General features: G+C 39.2%; 1 protein-coding gene across 1 annotated transcript in view; it reads left to right on the plus strand.

The window, feature by feature from the left end:
- LOC124622100 (exosome complex component RRP45-like) overlaps window positions 1–24,370 on the plus strand; it is a 56,931-nt gene that overhangs the window by 11,558 nt on the left and 21,003 nt on the right. Inside the window, exon 6 of the mRNA XM_047147702.1 lies at window positions 10,977–11,152. Within this exon, the coding sequence (XP_047003658.1) occupies window positions 10,977–11,152 (176 nt within the window). The remainder of the gene's footprint in view (window positions 1–10,976; window positions 11,153–24,370) is intronic.

The raw sequence follows: 24,370 nt of genomic DNA on the forward strand, positions 1-24,370 counted from the left end.
ATCAGTCAGATGTGGTATCTGTAAGCTACCTTTTTTGTGGATGGATTACACTTCCTGAGGATTCTCCCTATGAGTATCAGTCTGCCAGCTGCCATTCTCACAGTTAGCCTTATGTGGTGGCTCCACTTTAAATTGCCCTGTGCATATACTCCTAGATATTTAATGGATGCAACTGCTTCTAGCAATTGTTCAGCATTTGTGCAATCATAAAATGGCAAGTCTTTCGCCTATTCATGTGCAGTACATTGTGTTTCTTTGTTTTGAAGGTTAACTACCAATCCCAGCTCCAATTCTCTGCAGAACTTCCTGCATTTCGGTACAATTTTCTAGCATTGAGACTTCTCTGTATACTACAGCATCATCTGTGAAAAGCCTTACAGAGTTTCTAGTTTTATCTACTAGTTCATTTATATATATTTGGAACAGTAATGGTCCTATAACTCTCTTGTAGTATAGAGTTACGTTAATCCCTGAAGATTTCTCTGTATTAAGAATGACCTGCTGTGTACAGTTTGCTAGAAACTTTTCAGTCCAAACACAAAGCTGGTCTCATATATTGTACACTTTTTTATTATGTGACAGTGCAAAACTTGTATCGCATACCTTCAGGGCCTCATGGACAAATGAAACAAGCAGGGTTTCACACAGTCTTTGTTGCATAATCGACATTGAGTCCTACAGAGATTTTTGGTATCCAATAAGATCATAATATGTGAACATAAAGACATCAAGAATTCTACAACAGACTAATATCAGTGATACAGGCCGATAAGGTGTGTGTGTGTGTGTGTGTGTGTGTGTGTGTGTGTGTGTGTGTGTGTGTGTGTGTGTGTGTGTGTGCGCGTGCGTGCGGGTGCGAGAGAGAGAGAGAGAGACAGACAGACAGACAGACAGGTGCTATAAAAAAAATTAAGGCCTTCACATTCTTGATATATTGTGATCCCTGTCAGCCATCCAGATTTAAATTTTCTGTGATTCCCCTAAATTGCTTAAGGCAAATGCTGGCATTGTTCCTTTGGAAAGTGCACAGCCGATTTCCTTCCACATCCTTTCCTAATCTGAGCTTGTGCTCCTTCCCTAATGATCCTTTTGTTGACAAGGTGTTAAACTCTAATCAACATGCCTACCTACCTACCATTGACACAATGCAGCTGAGACTAGGCATCTGTTCATTATCGTGAACTGGATTTGTCCAGTTCTGATACATACAATTTTTCATTTCATAAAGATGTGAGACTTAAAGTCAGTGTGTTAAATTATCAAAATTAATAAAAAAAATCAGATGACAGGTCAAGCCTTGGATGTTTGGCAGTATGGTAGCTGTTCGTATGTAATGTGTGAGAGACTCCTCCATAATGCTTTGACCATCCATGATTATTAATCATTTATTTCATAGGTTTAAGGTTGTTGAAGATCATTAAAATACTTGTAAAGGGTTATGCTGGGAACTATTCCCAATTTATGATCAGACCAGTGGAGTCATTTTCATTTGTGATCTGATTAATTTTTGTCTTTTGTAAGCGGAACAGAGGGTTTTCATTCATTTTGCTTTTAGCTGATACAGTGAAAGAGTTGGTGTCCGGTCACTGTCTCGTTATTTATGCAGCAACACATTTGAGCAAATGTTTTTCATGGTATTTAAGAGCCTTTAAAAATTTGTATGTTTATCTGATTCTTCTCATATTTTGAAGTGATTTGTTAAATATGAAGGTTACGAGTCTATGAGTGCATAGCAGGATTCGCCATTTCTTGATACTGATTGAGCAAAGCAACTTGAATCAGCTATTTGCTAAAACTGTTTGATTTTGTGTTGCCACATTCCCTCCCTCTTGTTACCGAAAGGTTTCTCTACAATCTGTGTTGACCATTGATCACTACACTCACCTTTTTATTAGATTAGAATAGATTCAGTTTTAGTTCCATAGACCAAAAATTGATATGATTCTCATGGGTGTGGAACATGTCAAAAAGTATAACATAATAAACATAAAACATTTGAATATAGTATTTACTACCCTGGTCATTTGTAAGGAGATTGCCAAAATATTTACAGAATTAATATGTTGTCAGAATGAAACATTGCTATGTACTTTTAATAAATTTATCATACACAAAATACCTAGTCTTCACTGTTGTGACCAAGTGCTGTCAAAACTGAAATCTAACATACATTTTTACTTAAGCTGGTGTAACAGTCCCTGTTAAGATATCCATCTATAGAGTAGAAGGAGTTGCCCATCAAAAAGTCTTTCAAACTCTGTGTAAACCATGCTTTATCGGAAACCAAGGTTTTAATGGTTGCTGGCAATTTATTGAAAATGTGTGTTCTTGAATATTGGACCCCTTTTTGGACCAAGGTAAGTGATTTTAGGTCTTTATGTAAACTGTTCTTATTCCTAGTATTGATACCATGTATTGGGTTATTGGTTGGAAATAGAGATATATTACTTGCAACACATTTCATTAAGGAATAAATGTAATGAGAAGCAGTGGTTAGAATACAAAGTTCCTTGAACAGGTTTCTACATGATGTTCTTCAATTTACACCACAAATGATTCTTATAACATGCTTTCGCACACTAGAAACTTTTTCTTGGTTTGATGGGTTACCCCAGAATATGATCCCGTATGACATAATATAATGAAAGTAAGCAAAGTATGCAGGTTTTTTTATGTTTATATCTTCTACATGTAACATCATTCTCACTGCAAATACAGACTTGTTTAGGCACTTAAACAATTCTGTGATATGCTCTTCCCAACTGAATTTGTTATTGAGTAGTAAGCCCAGAAATTTAACACTGCCAACCTCTTCAATTTGCATGTACCTTATACACGTGCTGGAAGTAAATATCTTACAGGTTCTGAACTGCATATAGTGGATCTTTTCAAAGTTTAATGGCAGTGAATTAGCTTTAAACCATTCATTAATGTCAGTGAAAATTTGATTAGCAGCTATTTCTAAGTCTCTTCTTGACTTGCTATGTATTGCAACGTTTGTATCATCTGCAAACAATGAAGACTGTTTACTGCACAGATATGTTGCAGTCACACCCTTTGTTTCCTGTTAGTTAAAAAAGAGTCAAACCGTTTCACAGCATTGCCCGGGACACCTTAATATTCTAATTTACTTAAGAGAATGCTGTGGTTCACACAGTCAAAGGCTTTTGACAGATCACAGAAAATGCAAGTAGCCTCTAATTTATTATCTAATGAATTAAGTACATTCTCACTGTAAGTTTAAATAGCTGTCTCTACATCAGAACCCTTAAGAAACCCAGAGTGTGACTTGGACAATATATTATTTGCAGTCAGATGCCTAAGGAGATACTCGAGCAGAGCCTTTTCGGATATTTTTGAGAAAGCCAGCAAAAGTGAAATTCATCGATGGTTTGATGGTATCTCTTTATCCCCCTTCTTGTAAAGAGGCTTAACTTCAGCATATTTTAGCCAGTCTGGAAATGTTCTGCCAATAAGAGATTGATTACACAATTTAAGATAGGACTCAGCTCACATGAGCACTCTTTGATTTACTTTGTTGACATTACCGTACCCACTAGAATACTTCGATTTTAAGGATTTTATGATGGATGCTACTTCTTTGGGAGACTTTGAGTGTCACTTCCATTTTTAAATACTGGTCTCAGATACTCCATTGCACTGTTCACCGAACCTGATAACCCAGTCTGTCAGTAAAAAAAGTGAAATACTTGTTTAGGAGGTTTGCAACATTACATGCATTTGTTACCAAAGTCTCATTTATTTTTAGAGCTATCTGGTCCTCTTCCTTTATGGCCCCAGCTGTCTCTGTTCACTATATCCCATACAGTTTTTATTTTGTTGCCTGATGTAATTATCTTTTTCTCATAATAAAGCTGCTTTGATTTCGGGATTACTTGCTTCAATATTTTCATGTATTCTTTGTAATGCATTACAATGCTAACATCAGAGCTGTTCCTAGATGGTAGATAGTGTCTCCTTTGTGTCCCACATGATATCTTTATTCTTTGTGTAATCCATAGTTTATTTTTTGACTTCTGTGTGATTTGAGTTACCTTTAGGAGAAAGCAATTTTCAAAAATTGAAGTAACTTTAGTAATGAGTGCTTTGTATTTTCGATTTGAGTCAGAAGGTTTGTAAATGTCTATCCAGTTCATGTCTTTGAGCAGTTTCCTGAATTTCTCAATTTGTGACTGATTTATTACCCTCCTGTACTCAGATTTAATAGACTTATTATCCTGGCAAGTTTCAACATTTAACACAAGATGCTGCATGCCATGATCAGATATCCCATTTACTATTGGTTTTGTGATATGACTTTTTTTCCCTAGATTTGTCTACGAAGATATTATCGATAGCAGTCTCAGAACATTTACATATCCTGAAACTTCCTGGCAGATTAAAACTGTGTGCCGGACCGAGACTGGAATTCGGGACTTTTGCCTTTCGCGGGCAAGTGCTCTTGCCTGCGAAAGGCAAAGGTCCCGAGTTCGAGTCTCGGTCTGGCACACAGTTTTAATCTGCCAGGAAGTTTTATATCAGTCCACACTCCACTGCAGAGTGAAAATCCCATTCCATTTACATATCCTAGTTGGGAAGTTCACAGTAGGAACGAAATTGAATGATGGTGTTACTGATTGCAATAATTATTCTCTGACAGATTGACAATAAACACTATGGCTTTTGAATTCTCAAAACCTTCAGTTTGTGTAAAAAGAAGAAAGAAACATATAGTTGATTCAGTATCTTGTAGGGTAACTATGTTACAGCATTGGCTCTAGAGCAAAACACTTGCTTCCTTGTATACAGTTGGTGATTGAAAACTTTCAGTATCATAAATAGTTTCAGAAATATTTTAGGCTATGTGACTAATGTAATATAAAATTAGAATTGTTCTTCAAACTATTGTGTTATGATAGCCATCTGATCAAAGCCTGTGGTAAGTATAAATAAATGCATTGGCTATCAAGGTAATCACATTACTCGTAAAATTGTGCATATGGATGTATCACTGTTGCATTGTTCTCCAGAATGCCTTCATAATGGTAATCCCCTCCCATGTACCATTATCCTCTGACACAAAACATACTAGGTGACAGAGTAATCAGAACTTTGGGCTACATATGTTTAGGACTGATAGGTTTCGAATCGATATCTAGCAGTCCAGAAGTAGATTTGGAAAAAATGATGTACTGTCCTGAGACTAAATGTTTGACTTACATTCTTTTCTTTTTTTATATTTTTCACTACAGATTCACATAAGCATTTCACAATGCCATAACCAATTTCAAACAGCCAGTGGTCATATTCAGACTTTCAGTGGATACAGAAAAGGAAACAAAGATTCATTTTACATTTACAAAATCTAGCAAGGAACTATCTATGTAAGGATAAAAAAGAATAAAATTGTTAATTTTATCCATGATGGATGCTGTTGAACTCCGTGACTGTTCCTTTAACAGGAAATGTTGAAGAAAATCTGCAGTCGGTCGCTTTTGAAGGCAGTTTATTTGAAACACAATCTGTTTTGGGCTTATGCTCATCTTGAGGGTAATTTCATGTTTCACTCCAAAGAAGTCATATGAAGCATCACATTTCTATATTCACACTCTTAATTCTACATAAAATGTTTTACCCACAGCTTATAACATTTTTAGTGGAATTAGTGTATGAATATAGAAATATGGTGTTTCAAATAACTACTTTACAGTCATATATGCATTTGATCCATATTGTGCTCTGATTTTCAATGAACAAAGACAAAAATGAATTTAATCACTCGAAGATCAGCATAATCCTTGAACTAGTAGTGTTTTGAATAAACCATATCCAGAAGTGACTGATGGGTTTTACTCAGTGAATAAAATCATACCTAAAGACACATGCTGTAAGCAGTTTCTGTTGTTTTAACAACATAACTGAAGGAAATAGCTGGCAGAGGTTGAGGCTACGTAGCCAAAGTGAAGTCCTCTCTTTTTCTGTCGATAAATATCAATATACGTGAAAGGTATATCAGCTCCGACAGATTTTATTGTTATAATTATTAGAGTATGCAATGTAATTTTTTTAACCATTCATTCATTTTTAAAGCTGTTTAAATATCACAATACTCTAATGTATGTGCAGTACCTATAAAATGTGAGGATACTGCAAGAAGAATTGGACAGAGCACTGAAAGACCTAAGTCAAAACAAAGCACCTGGAGTAGACAACGTTTCCTCAGAATTATCGAGACCTTTGGGAAATCTAGTCACGACAAAACTATTCCATTTGATATGGCAGCTACACTAGTCAGGTGAAATACCCTCAGGTTTCAAGAAGAATGTAATAATTCTAATGCCAAAGAAGTTAATTGCTGACAGTTGCGAATATCACTGAACAATTTGTTCAACAAGTCACAGTCACAACATATTAACACAGATTATCTAGAGAAGAATGAAAAGACTTCAAGAAGCTGGCTTGGGAGAGCAGTTTGGATTCTGGAAAAAATGGAGGAACAAGCAAGACAATACTGATCATATGAGTTGTTTTAGAAGGTACACTTAGAACAAGTAGATCTACATTTTTAGCATTTGTATATTTAGAGAAAGCTGTAGATTATATTGACAGGAAGGAAGCTTTAAAATTCTGAAGATAGTGGCGATGAAACACAGGAAGGAAAGGCTATCTACAACTAGTACTGAAAGCACACTGCAGTAGGTTCCTCTCTGAGTTTGCTCCATACTTAACAATCATATACGACCGTTCACTCGATGAAAGATCCATTCCCAAAGACTGGAAAGTTGCACAGGTCACACTAAAGGTGGTACGAGTAATCCACTAACATTATAGGCCCATATCATTAACGCCGATAAGCAGCAGGATTTTGGAACGTGTATTGTGTTCGAACAGTTGAATTAGCTCGAAGAGAACGGTCTATTGACACACAGTCAACATGGATTTGCAAAACATTGTTCTCGTGACACACAACTAGCTCTTTACCCACACAAAGTGTTGAGTGCTATTGACAGCGGGTTTCAAATTGATTCTGTATTTCTAGGTTTCCAGAAGGCTTTAGACACTGTACCACACAAGCAGCTTGTAGTGAAATTGTGTGCTTATGGATTATCGTCTCAGTTATGTGACTGGATTGTAATTTCCTGTCAGAGAGGTCATAGTTTGTAGTAATTGACAGAAGGTCATCGAGTAAAACAGATGTGATTTCTGGCGTTCCCCGAGGTAGCGTTATAGGCCCTCTGCTGTTCCTTATCTACATGAATGATTTAGGAGGCAATATGAGCATCTGTCTTAGGTTGTTTGCAGGTGATCCTGTCATCAAAAGATGAAAAAAAAAAATTGCAAAACAATTTAGAAAAGATATCTATGGTGCGAAAATTGACAACTGATCCTAAATAATGAAAAGTGTGAGCCATCCACACGAGTGCAAAAAGGAATCCGTTAAACTTAAATCAGAAATCACAAGGAAAGATGTGGGATTTCATTTTTCCAGTGGGCTGTATGAGATTGGAATAATTGAGAATTATTGTGAAGATGGTTCGATGAACCCTCTGCCAAGCACTTAAATGTGATTTGCAGAGTATCCGTGTGGATGTAGATGAAAGAGTTGAAGGGTGTTAAAGGGGAGAAGTAGTGCGAAAGCAGTAGGACTACTTGTAGCCTATCCCTGATGTTACTCAGTCTGTATATTGAGCAAGCAGCAAAGGAAACAGAGGAAAAATTTGGAGAGAACCTCATATTTCAAGGACAGGAAATAAAATCTTTGAGCTTTACCAAAGACATCGTAATTCTGTCAGAGACTGCAAGAGGATGTGGAACATCAGTGGAATGGGACAGATATTTGCTAACCAATTTTGTGGGTTGTATCGTAATGCTCCATGAATTTCTTTGTTCCTGACATTTTGTCCAGAGCTGTGTTGGGCATTTTCAGAGACGCTCCTGGTTCCATTGAATCTTGCCTATTCACATGTTGGACATCAGAGAGTGACAAAAATATTGTGATAAGGAGCCATTGTGAAGTTTACATGCGATCAGCAGAGATAATGCTAGTTAAAGATAAGACTTAACTAACAAACTGTCATAGACCAAGATAAAACCTGTCTATTAATTCTATGGAGCTGCTTTTCATATATTACTAAGTTTCTTGGCTTCTTCTTTTCTGTTAAAACTGTCCAGATGTTTAATATTTCAATGTGTTCTGGATAATAATTGAAGATGTGTGGGAAAATGGGCTAACTCAAATGTAAAAGCTTAGAAGTAAGTGTTGCCATCTGTTGCTCAGCAACAGATGGCAACACTTATCTCTAAGCTGTTAGCCTGTTTTTCCACACATGTCTTCAATTCATCATTGAAGATAAAATCTTGGATTTGAAAAACTGCACGTGATAGCTGCCTGACTGAAGAGGATTCTATGCTACAGCTGATTTTTGTAATTACCCTAGTCAGTAAAGATTCTTTTTTATCTTTGTTGAATGTTTATTCACACTTCTGTTTGTAGTTCCAATGTAGACTTTACTACAAATAGGATCACTTTATTATCTGTCTGTATGTCTGACTGTCAAGACACCTTTTTCTCAAGAATGGGTAGAGGTATCAAGTTAGTATTTATGTCACATACAAAGGACTACGCTCCCTTGGTGATGCAGAAAGTTAAGCTTCTAATCAATCCAATCCAAAGATATGGCCAGTAACAGCACATATTTCAGTACTTGCAAACTCACTCATCAAAACTTAGATTGTACTTCCCATTGACCCAGAATCATGAAATTTGAGAAGAAGCAAGATTTCCCAGTATAAGTAAAGGAAAAAATTCAAAAATTGTTAATTTTTAGCTATAAAAAAGAATTTTTTGCCATTTGTTGTCCATCTGTCTGGCCATCTGTTAAGATCTCTTTTTCTCAGGAATGGGTTTAGACATCAAGTTGACATTTATGTTGGGTACTGATGTCTGTGGACCCTTGGCAGTGTAAATAATTTAAGCTCAATCCAGTCAAAAGATATGAGCATATATGTCTCATATTTTGATACAATCTCATTCATCAAAACCTTAAGATAGATTAGCTGTATAACTGTCAGGCCAGTCTGGTGGTAAAGCATATATCTGGAAACAGAAACTTTGCCAGATCTAATCTTGGTCTGACTACGTATTTGTATCATCATCATCATCATCTATTTACATAATTGAGTTTATATGGAACCTTCAGAACATGAGTCATACTTGCACTTGTCCAGTTTTTTCATAAAAGGGAAAGAACCTGTATTCTTCCCGCATTGTTTTTCATCCTTGTCCTTCAGCCTGCTGCTGTTATTTGGTTGCAGAACTCTATTTACTTCTTTTGTGGAATTATCATTTTTATGTTTAATTCATGCTTTAATTCATTGTGTAGGTGCTCTGGTGCACAAATTCTTTTGGCTCTGTGGACGAGACTTTTACTGACACCCCTCTTTTGCAGTGAACAATGGTTGGAACTCTTATGTAAATATCTGTCTGTATATTTGACCGTTTCCGTGGTAAACTTGACCTTTGAACTTAAATTATTTTAGATAATGAAGTAATTGCTATAAAGCTTTTTTATAATGTGACTAAACTACGAAAAATCCTTCCATGAACCAATACCAATGAGATTTTTTTTTTTTTTTTTTTTTTTTTTTTCTAGAGCTGATTGTTTAAATTTTTCCCACATCGAAGTCAGCAATTGCAGAATGCAGTGGGTTACCCACTGCAACACTATCAACTTGATCATTGAATTCACTATTCATACAACCCAGAAGAAACACCATCAGCTAAGGCAGGCAGTCATGAAAGCCATAATTGAAACCGATAGTATCTTGAAAAAAGGTTGAGAGATGAATATTAACAAAAGTAAAACAAGGATAATTGAATATAGTAAAATTAAAATCAGATGATAAATAGATTAGGAAGTGAGACCCTAAAAGGAGTAGACAAGTTTTGCTACTTGGACAGTAAAATAGTTTAGTATGGCCAAAGTAAAGAGAATATGAATGCAGATTCTCAAACACTTTACTCGCTAGTAAAGTGTTTCTGAAAAAGAGAAATATTATAACATACTTATAACATATATTACAAATTTCAGTGTTAGAAAGCCTTTTCTGAAAATATCTGCCTGCAGTGTAGCATTGAACGGAAGTGAAATGTAGACAGTGAACAGCACAGAGAAGTAGAGAATTGAACTTTTGGAATGTGGTAATGCAGAAGAATCCTGATAATTAAATTGGCAGATTGTGTAACTGATGAAGAGATACTGATTCGAATTGGGGAGAAAAGTTTGTTATGACACAACTTGCCTAAAAGAAGGGATTGGTTGCTATGAGACATCAAGGACTAGCTAATTTGGAAATGGAGGGAAGAGAGTGTGTGTGTGTGTGTGTGTGTGTGTGTGTGTGTGTGTTTGTGTGTGTGTGTGTGTGTGTTTTAGAGAGAGAGAGAGAGAGGGTAAAAATTGTAGAAGGAGACTGTGCTGTGACTGCAGTGATCAGGTTCAGGTGGATGTAGGTTGCAATAATTAGGCATAGACTAAGAGGCTTGCACTCGTGTGTGTGTGTGTGTGTGTGTGTGTGTGTGTGTGTGTGTGTGTGTGTGCCTTTATTTTGCACACTTTTCACAACTTCTTCCAATAATTTGCTTCTTTTAATTAGACTGGGTTCACTTTTTTAGCCTTACCTTCTACTTGCTTGATGCCCTTAGTCATCTCATTAAGTACATTTTATTCCTGATGTGTGTAATCATTTGTGTTTATTAACTAATATTGTTTTTATGTCTCATCAATTCTACACTGCTTCGATGACAACCTGCCTCTTCTCACAACTTGTATGCATCTCACACTTTCAACAATCGTGTTATTCATTAGCACTGATGAAGATCCTCAATTTGTCAATGTTTTAAAGTGATTCTTGCTGCTGTTGATCATATGACATCTTTCGTTCATCATCTTTTATTATTTTTACCTTGTTCTTTGCAGGACTGAAGGAGCAGATGTTGGCTTTGTTAAAAGCATAGAAAAAGATAGTCTACTGTCCTTAGTGCGTGAAAATGTACACATCTGTCTTGATGCCACTGAGCTAAGGACATCTGCAGTGAATGCTGTTGACAAAATGAATCACTTTAGAGAAGATATGGATCTGGATTTGAATAATGGTAAGCAGCACGTATCCAGGTAATTAGCTTTAAAACATTCCTTAATGGGTAGTTAGTTGTCTTCAGCAGCAGTGCAAAAAGCATTATTTTGGAAAACTGCCTTGTATTTACAGTGTACATGTCTGTATTTTTAGTAAATTTTTCGACTGTTTTATTTAGCCAGTAGTTTTTCCAGGCATTCCGTATGCTGTCATAAGACTTAGACACAATAACACTACATACCCCAAGTAGATTTTTGACGGTTGTCACAGATAAATGAGCTAAGTGGGCACTGGCAGTTTATACCAACACGTCATCACAATGAGTAGATTGGTGGTCAGAACTCTTTCACAGATGTAATAGTGTGTATGAGATATCAGGAAGCAGATGAAGTACTTTCCCCAGGAGGTTCATTTTAATATGTCCAACCTTGTAGCTATCATTGTCTAGAGATATACATGTGATACTTTTCCCAGCTCAAATAATCTATTTCGGTCAGTTAATAGCCTGCACATAAGGTACAAGGAGACCAAGTATGTCTTTTCCATGCAGTTCACATACACTCACAACAACTGGTTATTCCAGCAGTATTATTTACTCATCCATGTGACAAGTAATGTTCAGGGTTGATTCAGTGTTCCAAAACCACCTTATTTACATATTCTGAACCCAGTCAAACTTATGTGAAGTAAAGTAAATGAATTTTTACCCAAAGACTTTTTAGAAAGAACACTGTGGCTAAACTAAACTTCAAGAGGTCTTCCATAAACCCTTTATATCGATACCTGGTCACAGTGCTGCGATTTCTGATTCCCGAGTTCTTCTTCTTCTTCTTCTTCTTCTTCTTCTTCTCCTCCTTCTCTGCCTTCTCCTCTGCTGTCTTTTTATAGAACACTGATGATCATTGTAGAGTCTTCTTATTTAGTCTCAGCTTTTTTAAACAATGTGGCAATATCTGAGATGTTGAGTCAGTGCAGCTGTGAAACTCTTCTCCAATCAAGTCCTTCTTACTTTCAGTGTTTACGTGAATGGAGCTTTAGTTTTCACTTCAAAATCTGTGCCCAAAATATGACACTGTTCTGTATTTGTGATTGTGACTGCAAGTTTTTGCCGGCGTAGTGAAGTAGCTTGCCACTGGTCACATGATCTACTTACTTAGGATGAACCAGTACTTCCACATGTCAGTTGCCTTTAGTTTATATAAGGGGCATTCAAATGAAACCCAGTCACTAGTGTAAAATAACGGTAATGATTTTATTAACTCAAAAATGTAGTTGTACACAGTACACATACTCAAAAATAGTCACCAAAATTGATGGCACATTTATCCCATTGTGTCACTAGCTGGTCGATTCCATCCTTGAAGAAGCTAGTAGGCTGTTGTTGGATCCAGGCCTGGACCCAGCCACACACTTCATCGTCCATTGTAATTGATGTGTGCAAATAGCTTGTTTTCGAGGTTCAAACACATAAAGTCACACAGTGAAAGGTCGGGACTGTACGGTGGATGTTCCACCATTTCCCACAGAAACTGCGGCAATGTCATCTTGACGGCATTGGCCGTTTATGGGCAGGCATTATCATGCAGGAAGAAAAGCTATTGGACAACACACCCCAGCATTTCGACTTGATGGCTCCTCTATGGTTCTGCAAAGTGGCTTGATAAAGCTGGGCATTGATAGTGGTTCCCCGTTCCATGAACTCGACAAGCAGTGGTCCCTTGTGGTTGAAACAGAAGGACATCATGACCTTACCAGAACAGGTGTGCACAGCCTTTGGTTTCTTTGGAGGTGGCGTAGTTGCATGTTTCCACTTCTTGCTCTGACGCTTGCTTTCCGGTTCAAAATGGTGACACCATGTTTCGTCACCTGTGACAGCACATGACAGAAAGCCGTATTCCTACCTATGATAATGTTTCAGATGACTCAAAGACAGCGCCATTCAAGTATTGCGCTGTTCAGCGGTCAGTTGGTGGGGAACCCACTGCGCACAGATTTTTCAAAAGTTCAAGTGTTGATGTATACGGTGTGTGTGTGGCGCCCACACTAATACCCAGTAACTGGTGGATCTCATCCATGGTGATTCTGTGATTTTCCAAGACTAAAGCATTCACTTTTGCAACCATTTCCGGTGTGATGACACGATGAGCCTATCCAGGACGAGCATCATCTTTCAGTGACTTGTGCCAGCAAAGGAATCGTTTGTGCCATTCCACATCACTTGAACAACTCAGATTGTACTCACCGTACACAGCCTTCATCCATCGATACATTTCACGGCCTCCAACTCCCTCCACCGCCAAAAATCGAATCACTCCTTGTTGTTCCTGCTTACTCGCCTGCCTGTGCGGTAGTGTACGATAACTTGTGTGACCACCTTCTCTTCGGTGTGAAACCACACTGGCCCTATGCAAGAACAAACGATGCGCACATGTCAGTCTCTCTGCTAATAGATGGGGTCACACACAGTTAAGTAGTGCCACCTTACGTGTAAGGCAAAGGTAGACACAGTGACCAGGTTTCATTTGAATGAACCTCATCATAAATGAGGTTTTAATTGTATTAAGATTCTACTCCTTGTGTCAGTACAGGTAACACATAGCACTTAACAGTTCGTCAGTGTGTGCAAATTGAAAATCACAATGTTATATGTCACATATTAAGAGTTTCTGAAATGCTGCCCAGCAGTGCTAATTTTAGTGTTTATATCTTCATCATAATCCCATTTTTGTGTTACCCAGCATCTTAGGTTTCTGATTTTAGTGGTTTGCAAGTATTTTCCCATAAAACTTGATAATCATGCCGTGTTTCCTGTTCTTGCTAACAACCACAATTAAAAAAAAAATACATTAATTGTGTAATTCAGTCTATCATGACCATTATTCGTATCTTCGGTGACATTGGCTTTATGTTTATCAGACCATGGTCTAAGGCATGTTTTCTGTGTGTACTGTTTTGTCCTCTACTGTAGGAGATATCCTCAGAGGCTATACAGATGTAGTTATTTAATTTTCAAATGTAAACTTGTTTAGCTGAAAAAAATCATGAAGTTTACTGGTGATCATGCAGTGGACAAGTTATGACATAATCTGACTGCTGCCCAAGATTAGAGAGTCATGATGATGTGTATTATGGAGATTGTGCAACAGAAAAGTTGACACTGGTTACTTTAATTAACCCTAAAGTTTGCCATGGTCCAAACATTACTATGCTAGAGGTCATTGGTTAACAGAAAAAAAGAGGATATAAATTAAACAAGTAGTAGGCCTTAATGCTAAATAAAGCAAACAGTGCAAACTCTTCTTGCGTTCAAATTCTGTGACACACTACAGCACAAATCTGCAATCTTTGGCAGCAGTTGGATGACATCACTACTCAACCTTTTGATAGTAAGCAATAAAATGTGGAAAGTTTGGCAGTTCCCGGTAGCTAAACAAGTCTGTTGAGGATTAACTACACTGCCTGATAAAGAAAAGTGAAAAAACCAGAAAGGGAGGAGGAAACGGAGGGGGTATATGATGTTATTTCAGTGATTAAAAAGTCGAACAAATTTACAAGAAATTTGACAGTATGAGTCCACTCATCAGTATGACATGGCACCCCGTCTGGTCTGGATGGATGCACTAATTCAATTGAGAAGAGTCACATTACTGAGGCAACCTGACCCACAACTGTTATAGCTGGTCCTTGATATTCTGGATATTGGCACTGAGACAGAGTGGGCATCCGATGTTGTACCACATTTGCTCTATTACGGACAGGTCAGGGATCTTGCTGGCCTCAACAACACCCAGTGAGTTTGTAGAGATATGTACCGTGTGTGAACGAACATTGTTCTGTTGAAAAATGGCACGACAAAACTATCACATAAGAGGTAACACTTGAGGTCACAGGCTGTTAGTGATATACTATTGTACCACCAGAGTTTCCTCAATTACTATCAGCTGTGACCGGTTGCGAGCATATTCACTGACTGTGGTCATCCAGATAGTGCAGAACTGTGATTCATTGTCGAACACAACCATTTGTGTTGTGGTACTAACTGTAGCCTGTGCATGGGATGGTAATTACCTAGTCTGGCTGTGGCTAGCCTTTGAGCAGTGATGTGAGGTGACACAGAATTTGTAGAAACGAAGACAGTCTTTGATCACAAATTTCTTTATTTACAAGGTGTACAACTTTGCTTTTGCCGTTTGTCGATAGGTGGCAATAATGGTAAGTATCGGCCGAAAGAAACAGATCGCAGATGCCAGGCAGTTAGCTTGGACCTCAGTTAACATAACCTCATTCAAACATTTGTCGATTTGTGTCTGAATCATAAAGCTCTTCTTCATTGAAAATGTCAGTTTACAAGCCTAATTCTCGTCATTTGCAGGAGGTGTTGCTGTTTTGTTTCAGTATGAAGAAAACAGTGGCTGAGTCTCATCTAATGCTCTCAAGTACATATGGTAAGGATGCTATTAGTGAAAGAATGTGTCGTGAGTGGTTTCAACACTTCAAGAACAGTGATTTTAACGTCGTAGATCGGAATAGTGGTGGAAGAGAGAATGTTTTCAAAGATGCAGAATTGGAGACATTGCCGAGTGAAGACTCGCGTCAAACTCAAGAAGAATTGGCAGTATTAGTGGGAGTGACACAGCAAGCCATTTCAAAATGTCTCAAGGCTATGGGCATGATTCAGAAAGAAGGGACTTGGTTCCTGTGTGAGCTGAAACCAAGAGATGTTGAACAGCATTTGTGTGTTTGTGAACCGTTGCTTCAGAGGCAAAAACAGAAGGGATTTCTGCATCACATTGCGATTGGGGACAAAAAATGGTTTCATTACAATAAGCCTAAACGCAAAAAAATCATGGGGATATCCTGGCCATGCTTCCACATCGACGGCCAGACCGAATATTCACAGCTCCAAGATCATGCTCTGTATTTGGTGGGACCAGCTCGGCGTTGTGTACTATGACGTGTTAAAGCCAAGTGAAACAATCACAAGTGCTCATTATCGAACACAATTAATGCGTTTGAGCAGAGTATTAGAAGACAAACGGCCGCAGTACAGCGAGAGGCATGATAAAGTGATTTTGAAGCACGACAACACTCGATGCCACATTGCAAAAGAGGTCAAAAGGTACTTGGAAACGTTAAAATGGGATGTCCTACCCCCACCGACGTATTCTCCAGACATTTCTCCCTCTGACTATCACCTGTTTAGATCAATGGCGCATGGCCTGGCTGACCAACACTTCCGATCTCATGAAGAAGTCACAAATTGTATCGATTTGTGGATCGCTTCAAAAGATGAACAATTTTTTCGACATGGGATTCGTACACTGCTAGAAAGATGGGAGAAAGTGGTGGCCAGCGATGGCAAATACATTGAATGGTACGTGTGCTACCAATTTGTTTCATTAAGGTCTAAAATGTTGGGGAAAAAACAGCAGAATCAAAGTTATACACCTTGTAGGTTAATTAACTGTTTTGATCGTTATGATCATCACCAGATTGATCTAGAAAAGAAAGGACATGCATACTTACGAGCAGCAGCATTATGATAAATTACAACAATATGAGTAGTTGTGTTGATTCACATGACCTGAGAAGCACCTGACAAATAAAAAACCTGTATCCTTAAACTTAGTAAAAGAAGCAAACAAAACTTTTAGCCATGGTTGGCTTCCTCACAAGATACAGAAACATGATCGTACTGTTACGTACACCCATGGCCCATGATATAGGGCCGCCATTAACACACTGTGCTTACAGACGCAATGCAGACAATGGAGAGTGCTTAGCTGTTAAGTGTTTCTGACCGTAAGCACAGTTTACAATGGTATGTTTCAATGGCATTTGACACAGAAGGTGTCCATTACTTGTTCTCAGACGACACCTACAGAGAGAAAGGATTGGATGTGCTTAGTGCACAATACAATGATCTTCCCTTGTGGTTTTCAGATGTGTTCGACCAGAACCTTGACATTGAGTACAGTTACCCTCATTCCCATGCAGTCCAACATTGGAACACTGTCATATGTGAACCCCGACAAATCTGGATACTGCACAATTTGATCAGCTGGTCAAATGGAGATGCACAATGTAGCCCCTTTCAAACTGTCAGGTGGTGATAACGCTGTGTCACACTAGTATGCAATATGTATGTGTCCTTAATAGTGATCGCTCAATGTCTGATGTTGCTCACGCCACTAGTTTACTCTCATGGCCATTTTACCTGTCACAGAGAATTGCAACTCTGATCATTTACATATCTGCTGGGTATGTTTGTGTGTATGAAGTTAATCAATATAATAGAGGGAAACATTCCACGTGGGAAAAAGTTATTGTGACATCTGGCCTTGTCTTATGGGTGCTCCACAATTTTTTTTGTCAGGCAGTGTAATTACATCTTATGGCCTCTAAGGGTAGTAGGGTATGAAGCATTAGGTGTTGAACATGTCTTAGGTGATGGCCTAATACCTATCAAACCGATGTCAATGCGGATGTAATTGGTAAGATATCCAAACCCTTGGTTACTGATGCTAATTCTGTTTAGAAAAGACTTAGTTTCTATGTTATCTGAGAGTGTCACAGCGACACTTATGTGTAACGTATGTTGTTTTATCATGTGCCATTGATCTTCATTCCTTTGACATCATCATCCAGTGGTTGACAAAAAGCTTTTCAGTATAAATAGAAGAATTAATAATACATATTCTTCTTGTGTATCTTAACATATGTACCTTGTAAACACTCAGTCATATGGCTGACCTTTTCTCTGGGGAATGGAAGAGTGGAACTTGTTATTTTAATTAAGGCTTCTTACTCGAATAGTAGCGCAGACACTAATATCGTGGCAGTTTTAGGTGGGGACTGTTTTGAACTATGGGTGCTTAAGATACCAGTACAGTTCAAACCTGAACTACCACTACCAACCACAAAAAACATTTACACCGTAGCCACTGCCAGATGCATTGTGTACTCAAGTTTGGTTTGTATTGTGGATTGCTTGTTTTTCATATTTTGAAATGAGTAAGAGACTAATATTGGCGCATAAAGAGATTTGAATACAATTCTCACCACGACCAAGGGAATCAGCGATTCCTATGACCATTTGTCAGTTCTGCTTTCATGAAAGCACAGAACGCGGACATAGGATAGCAGCTTTGCGTGAGGGAGGCAGGGCTTGTTCCCCCTCACCGTTCCTCTCCTCTTGGGCAGTCTAAGTCCTCATTTCTTTTTGGTCACAGCTGACTGCCACACTATAGTCCACATAACTCCATTTAATTGGTTACCACAGCTATATTGTATTTGCAGTATCATTTCTATCAAAGATAGTCATTTACAATGCAGTTGGATTACTTGGCAATATATTTTAAGTACCGAGTAGCCTTCTGTTATTCTCTAATTACTTGTTGCATAATTCATTTTGTTGGAAGCAGGGTATTTTGCTAGTAATGTCTAGATGGTTTGTCAAAGACTTTTGTCCTAGTCATTGAAGATTATGTAAATGACGCAGAGAGAAGATAGTGAAAAATAATGACTACATGAAAAATGACTTGTTTTGGAGAATCCTGAAACAAATTTCACTCCAAGATTGTAAGTGTTTAGATTATGAGCAGGATGAGGCATTCCAAGGTGAGAATTCTTGATCTGTTCTGTAAACTATTTCTACACCACCACTGACACGTGTATTGGAGACTGGTTTATACTGGAAACAGATTGCTCCCTCGGAGCAGGGCTAGTACAGTGAAGTTACAACAGCATTACGCGTAAGTCTGAACAACATCTAGCTGACCCATTCTGTTGGACATTCCCAGATCATGAGACACACCCAGCTCCATACTGTCTCACAATCAGACAACCAATGAGGGACAAATCTTAGGTGTATCTGGGGTTGAAATGGGCTATACTGTTACCAGATCATATTTTTTTTTTTGTGGAGAATAAATTAATTTTCCCCAAAATATAATTGGATAGGCACATGTTCTTACCATGCGGCAGCAGGAAAAATTGCTTATAAAAGTTAAGGAAATGTGCAAGCTTTTGGAAGCAAAGGCTCCTTCTGGCTAAAGAGTTGAAGGAGGAAAAAGATGGATGAAGGAAAAGAACTGGGGACGCTTAGGAGTTATGGAAAAGTTGTGCAGAACCACAGGTCAGGGGATGAGAAGGAAAGACATTGTTGAGGGCTGCATCAGATGAGATTTCAAAAACCTGAGAGCATGGAGGTGGAAGATAGGGTAATAAGCAAGGCAGAAATTACGGACAAAACACCATACAAGAGTTAATAAGAGCAGAAAGCTAAATATATTATACATGATTGACAGGTCATGAGGGGGAGGAGGGAGGGGAGAGAGGAAACATAGACTAGTCAGAAAATGAGATATATAGAAAACTTAACTTGAATGTAGAAAGAAATAGTTACTGAAAAGAAATGCTGACGCTGAAGAAATTAAAATAAATTAAGATCTGATGGGAGGCAGGAACCAAGGACACGTTATAACGCCAGTTCCCACCTGCTGAGTTCTGAGAAAGTGGTGCCTGGGGGGAAGAATCCAGATGGCACATGTGGTGAAACAGGCACTAAGGTCACAACTGCCGTGTTGCATAGCATGCTCTGCAATAGGATATTGTGTGTTGCAAGTGTACATCCTCTGTCTATCCCCATTCATCCTGCCTGATAACTTGATGATAGTCATACCATTGTAGAAGGTGGAACAGTGTTACATAACGGTTGGTACATGACATGTTGATTTGTGGTATGGCTTAGATACTTTGATGACACATTTGCCATATAATCTCATGGTGAGACAGAGCTATTAAGATTTTTGGAATCTCTAAATACATTCTTGCAATTAAATTTCGCATGGGGCTATTCTAAACACCATGCCACTTCCTTTGATGTTGACCTCATTCTAACCAAGGGTTAGCTCTCCACCTCTGTTCATATTAATCATACTAACAAATAACAGTTCTTACATTTTGACAGTTGCCATCCTTCCCATGTCAAATGATCCCTCTCTAACAGCCTTGGCATTCGAGGCAGTGATGCAGACTCTTTATGACAGTACACCATCATTCTCACCTCAGGCATCACTGGACACAGTTACCCCACCAGTCTAGTTCAGAAGCAGATTTCCTGGGTCATCACATCCGGTCCTGGTCTTGAATGTGTTAACCAGCTACTTCAAGAAGGCTATGCCCTCCTAATATTGTGCCCTGAAATGAGATCCAGTCTCTCTGAAATTTGCCCACCCCACCTAGAATAGCTTTTTGTTGTGCCACCCCTACCCCCACCCTTCCCACCTTATTTCCACAACATCCTGATCAGACCCTTAGCGTCTTTTGCAACCATTTTCCTACCCTACCCTTGACTTTCCCTCATACCGCCACCTGTACCAGTTCTGTAACTGTTTGGCTGGTTTATTTGGGGGAGGGTACCAAACAGCGAGGTCATCAGTCCCCTTGGATCAGGGAAAGATGAAGAAGGAAGTCAGCCATGCCCTTTCAATGGAACCATCCCAGTATTTGCCCGATCTGTAACTGGCAAAACATGTAGTATCAAAGGGAGTGCCACCTGCGAAGCGACACACCGTGTGCCAGCTGCTACATAACACTGTTCAGCCTTTTACAATGGTATTACTGCTGCCAAGGTATCAGTTAAGATGAATGGGCATAGGCAGAGGGTGTATACTGACAACATACAATATCCTGTTGCAGAGCATACTCTGCAACATGGCAGTCATGACCTCTGTGTCTGTTTCACCACATGTGCCATCTGGATTCTTCCTCCAGGCACCATTTTCTCAGAACTCTGCAGGTGAGAATGGCCTTACAACATGTCCTTGGTTCTCGTCACCTCATGTCCTTAATTTGTGTTAATTTCTTTTCAGTAACTATTCCTATGTACAATTCACTTTTTTTTCCTGCCTACCACGTATAACAGGCACGTAATTTTCCTCTTTAACTCGGTTAGACCATCAGCGACAGCACACCACTAGTTCCTGCTACTAATAAGGCGAGTACACTGTACACTTGTTACATATTTTTATGAGCTTCATACAGGAGTGACTTATTTTCAGTTATCTGTGTAGTTACTAGTTTATTTTTGTAATTTCTTGCATGTTCGAGTGCTTGCTAGGCACAACCTTTTATTTCAATAACAGTGTAGTGTTCAGTACCGCCGTTGCTATCAATCGTTGTATCTACCCTCATATCGTACAGGCTTTTGTTTGTTTGGTTAGAACAGCTCAGTGTCAGTTAGACCGTAAGTGAGAGAGCACTTCAATTTCCTGCTGCTAATAAGACGAGTACACCGTTCATTTGTTGCATATTTTATGGATAGGAATTGTGATTGTTGTGTACAGATGTGAGCTGAGTTAGCGACCCTTCACTCACAGCTCCAGACTGCGTTGACTTCAATCACACAGCTTGAGGCTGCTGCCAAGGGACGTCACTGTGGGGGATCGAACGCGGGATGCGAGGGACGTCGAGCACGTCCCATGTTTCCTCCGATTGGTGCACTGCTGTGACTGCCCCAGGTACTGCCTGCACTGAGGTTGACCCCTCACCCGTGGTCGAGTGGGAGATCATTCCAAAGTCTGGCAGGCAGTGAAAAACTTTCCAAGGGGTCGATCGTAGGGCCTTTCCGGTTCGTTTGACGAACAGGTTTCAGGCGTTATCTGTGGCTGACGGTGTCTCTGAACCAGATGCAATCGTACACCCTGTTCCAGAGGAAGCTTCTCGGCCCGCGAGGTCTGGGCATTCACAGAGGGTGGGTTTGCTCGTAGTTGGGAGCTCCAACGTTAGGCCCGTAATGAGGCCCCTTAGGAACATGGCTGCCAAGGAGGAGAAGAAAGCCAGTGTGCACTCCATGTGCATTCCGTGGGGAGTCATTCCGGATGTGGAAAGGGTGCTTCCAGATGCCATGAAGAGTACGGGGTGCAGCCAACTGCAGGTGGTGACTCATGTCAGTACCAATGAAATGTGTCGCTTTGAATCGGAGCAGATTCTGTCTGGTTTCGGGCGGCTAGCGGAAATGGTACAGACTGCCAGTCTTTCTTCCGAGATTAAGGCAGAGCTGACCATCTGCAGCATTGTCGATAGAATCGACTGTGGTCCTTTGGTGCTGAGCTGAGTGGAGGGTCTGAATCAGAGGCTCCGGCGGTTCTGTGACCGTGTAGACTGCAGAGTCCTTGACTTGCGCCATCGAGTGGTGGGTTTCCGGGTTCCGCTTGATAGGTCATGAGTCCACTACACACAGGAGGCGGCTACACGGGTAGCAGGGGCTGTGTGGAAGGAACTGGGTGGTTTTTTAGGTTAGAGGGTCTCAGGGAACCACAGAAGGGGCATCCGTCTAAAAGTGGGCAAGTAGAACACAGTGAGGTAGTTGTAGAAATGATTGGTATTGTAGTTGTAAATTGTCGTAGCTGTGTTGGGAAAGAACCAGAGCTCCAAGCACTAATAGAAAGCACTGAAGCTCAAATAGTTGTAGGTACAGAGAGCTGGCCAAAGCCGGAAATAAGTTCAGCCGAAATTTTTTCAAACAATCTATCAGTGTTCAGAAAGGATAGATTAAATACAGTTGGTAGTGGAATATTTATTGCTGTCAGAGGTAGTTTGCCTTGTATCAAAATTGAAGTAGATAGTTTTGTGAAATAGTATGGGTAGAGGTTATACTTGACAATCAGACTAAACTATTAATTGGATTGTTTTACCGACCCCCCCCCCCCCCCCCCCCTCCTCCGACTCAGAAGGTATAGTTGCTGAACAGTTCAAAGAAAACTTGAATTTCATTTCAAATAAGTACCCTGCTGATACAATTATAGTTGGTGGTGATTTCAATCTACCCTCAATATGCTGGAAAAATTATACATTTAAAGTCGGCAGTAGGCATAAAATGTCATCTGAAATTGTACTAAATGCTTTCTCAGAAATTATTTTGAACAATTAGTTCATGAGCCCACTTGAAGTGTAAGTGGTTGCGAAAGCATACTTGACCTTTTAGCAACAAATAATCCTGAACAAATAGTGAGTATTGCGACAAATACAGAGATTAGTGACCACAAGGCTGAATACCATAGCACCTACAACCATCAAAAAGAAACACAAAGTATACCTATTTAAAAAAGCTGATAAAAATTCTCTTGACGCCTTTTTAGGAGACGGTCTTCACTCCTTCCGATCTGATCATGTAAGTGTAGAAAAGTTGTAGAATGTTTTCAGATAGATAATATCGACAGCAGTTGAGAGATATACAACACGTAAATTAATAAGTGATGGTACTGATCCCCCATGGTACACAACACGGGTCAGATCGTTGTTGCAGAAGCAACAAAAAAAGCATGCAAAATTTAAAAGAATGCAAAATCCCCAAGATTGACAAAGTTTTATAGAAGTCCGAAATATAGCGCATATTTCAATGTGAAATGCTTTTAATCGTTTCCACAACGAAATTCTGTCTCGAAATCTGGCAGAAAACCCAAAGAGATTCTGGTCATACATAAAGCACACCAGTGGCAAGACGCAACAGTACCTTCACTGCGCGATAACAACAGTGAAGTCACTGATGACAGTGCCACTAAAGTAGAGTTATTAAACAAGGTTTTCCAAAACTCCTTCACCAAAAAAGATGAACTAAATATTCCTGAATTTCAATCAAGAACAACTGCCAACATGAGAAACATAGAAGTAGATATCCTCAGTGTAACAAAGCAGCTTAAATCACTTAATAAAGGCAAGGCCTCTGATCCAGATTGTATACTAGTCAGGTTATCAGTATGCTGATAAAATAGCTCCATATTGAGCAATTATATACAACCACTCGCTCACAGAAAGTTCCCTACGTAAAGACTGAAAAATTGCTCAAGTCACACCAATACCCCATATTTTTAGATTTCCAGAAGGCTTTCAACACCGTTCTTCTCAAGTGTCTTCTAACCAAACTGCATGCCTATGGAGTATCGCCTCAGTTGTGCAACTGGATTCATGATTTCCTGCCAGAAAGGTCACAGTTTGTAGTAATAGACAGAAAGTCATCGAGTAAAACAGAAGTAATATCCGGCGTTCCCCCAAGGAAGTGTTATAGGTCCTCTATTGTTCCTGATGTATATTAACAAGATAGGAGACAATCTGAGTAGCCGTCTTAGATTGTTTGCAGGTGATGCTGTCATTTACTGTCTTGTAAAGTCATCAGATGATCAAAACGACTTGCAAAATGATTTAGATAAGATGTCTGTATGGTGCGAAAAGTGGC

Source organism: Schistocerca americana, chromosome 7 (assembly GCF_021461395.2).
Source record: "Schistocerca americana isolate TAMUIC-IGC-003095 chromosome 7, iqSchAmer2.1, whole genome shotgun sequence".
NCBI classification, from domain to species: domain Eukaryota; kingdom Metazoa; phylum Arthropoda; class Insecta; order Orthoptera; family Acrididae; genus Schistocerca; species Schistocerca americana.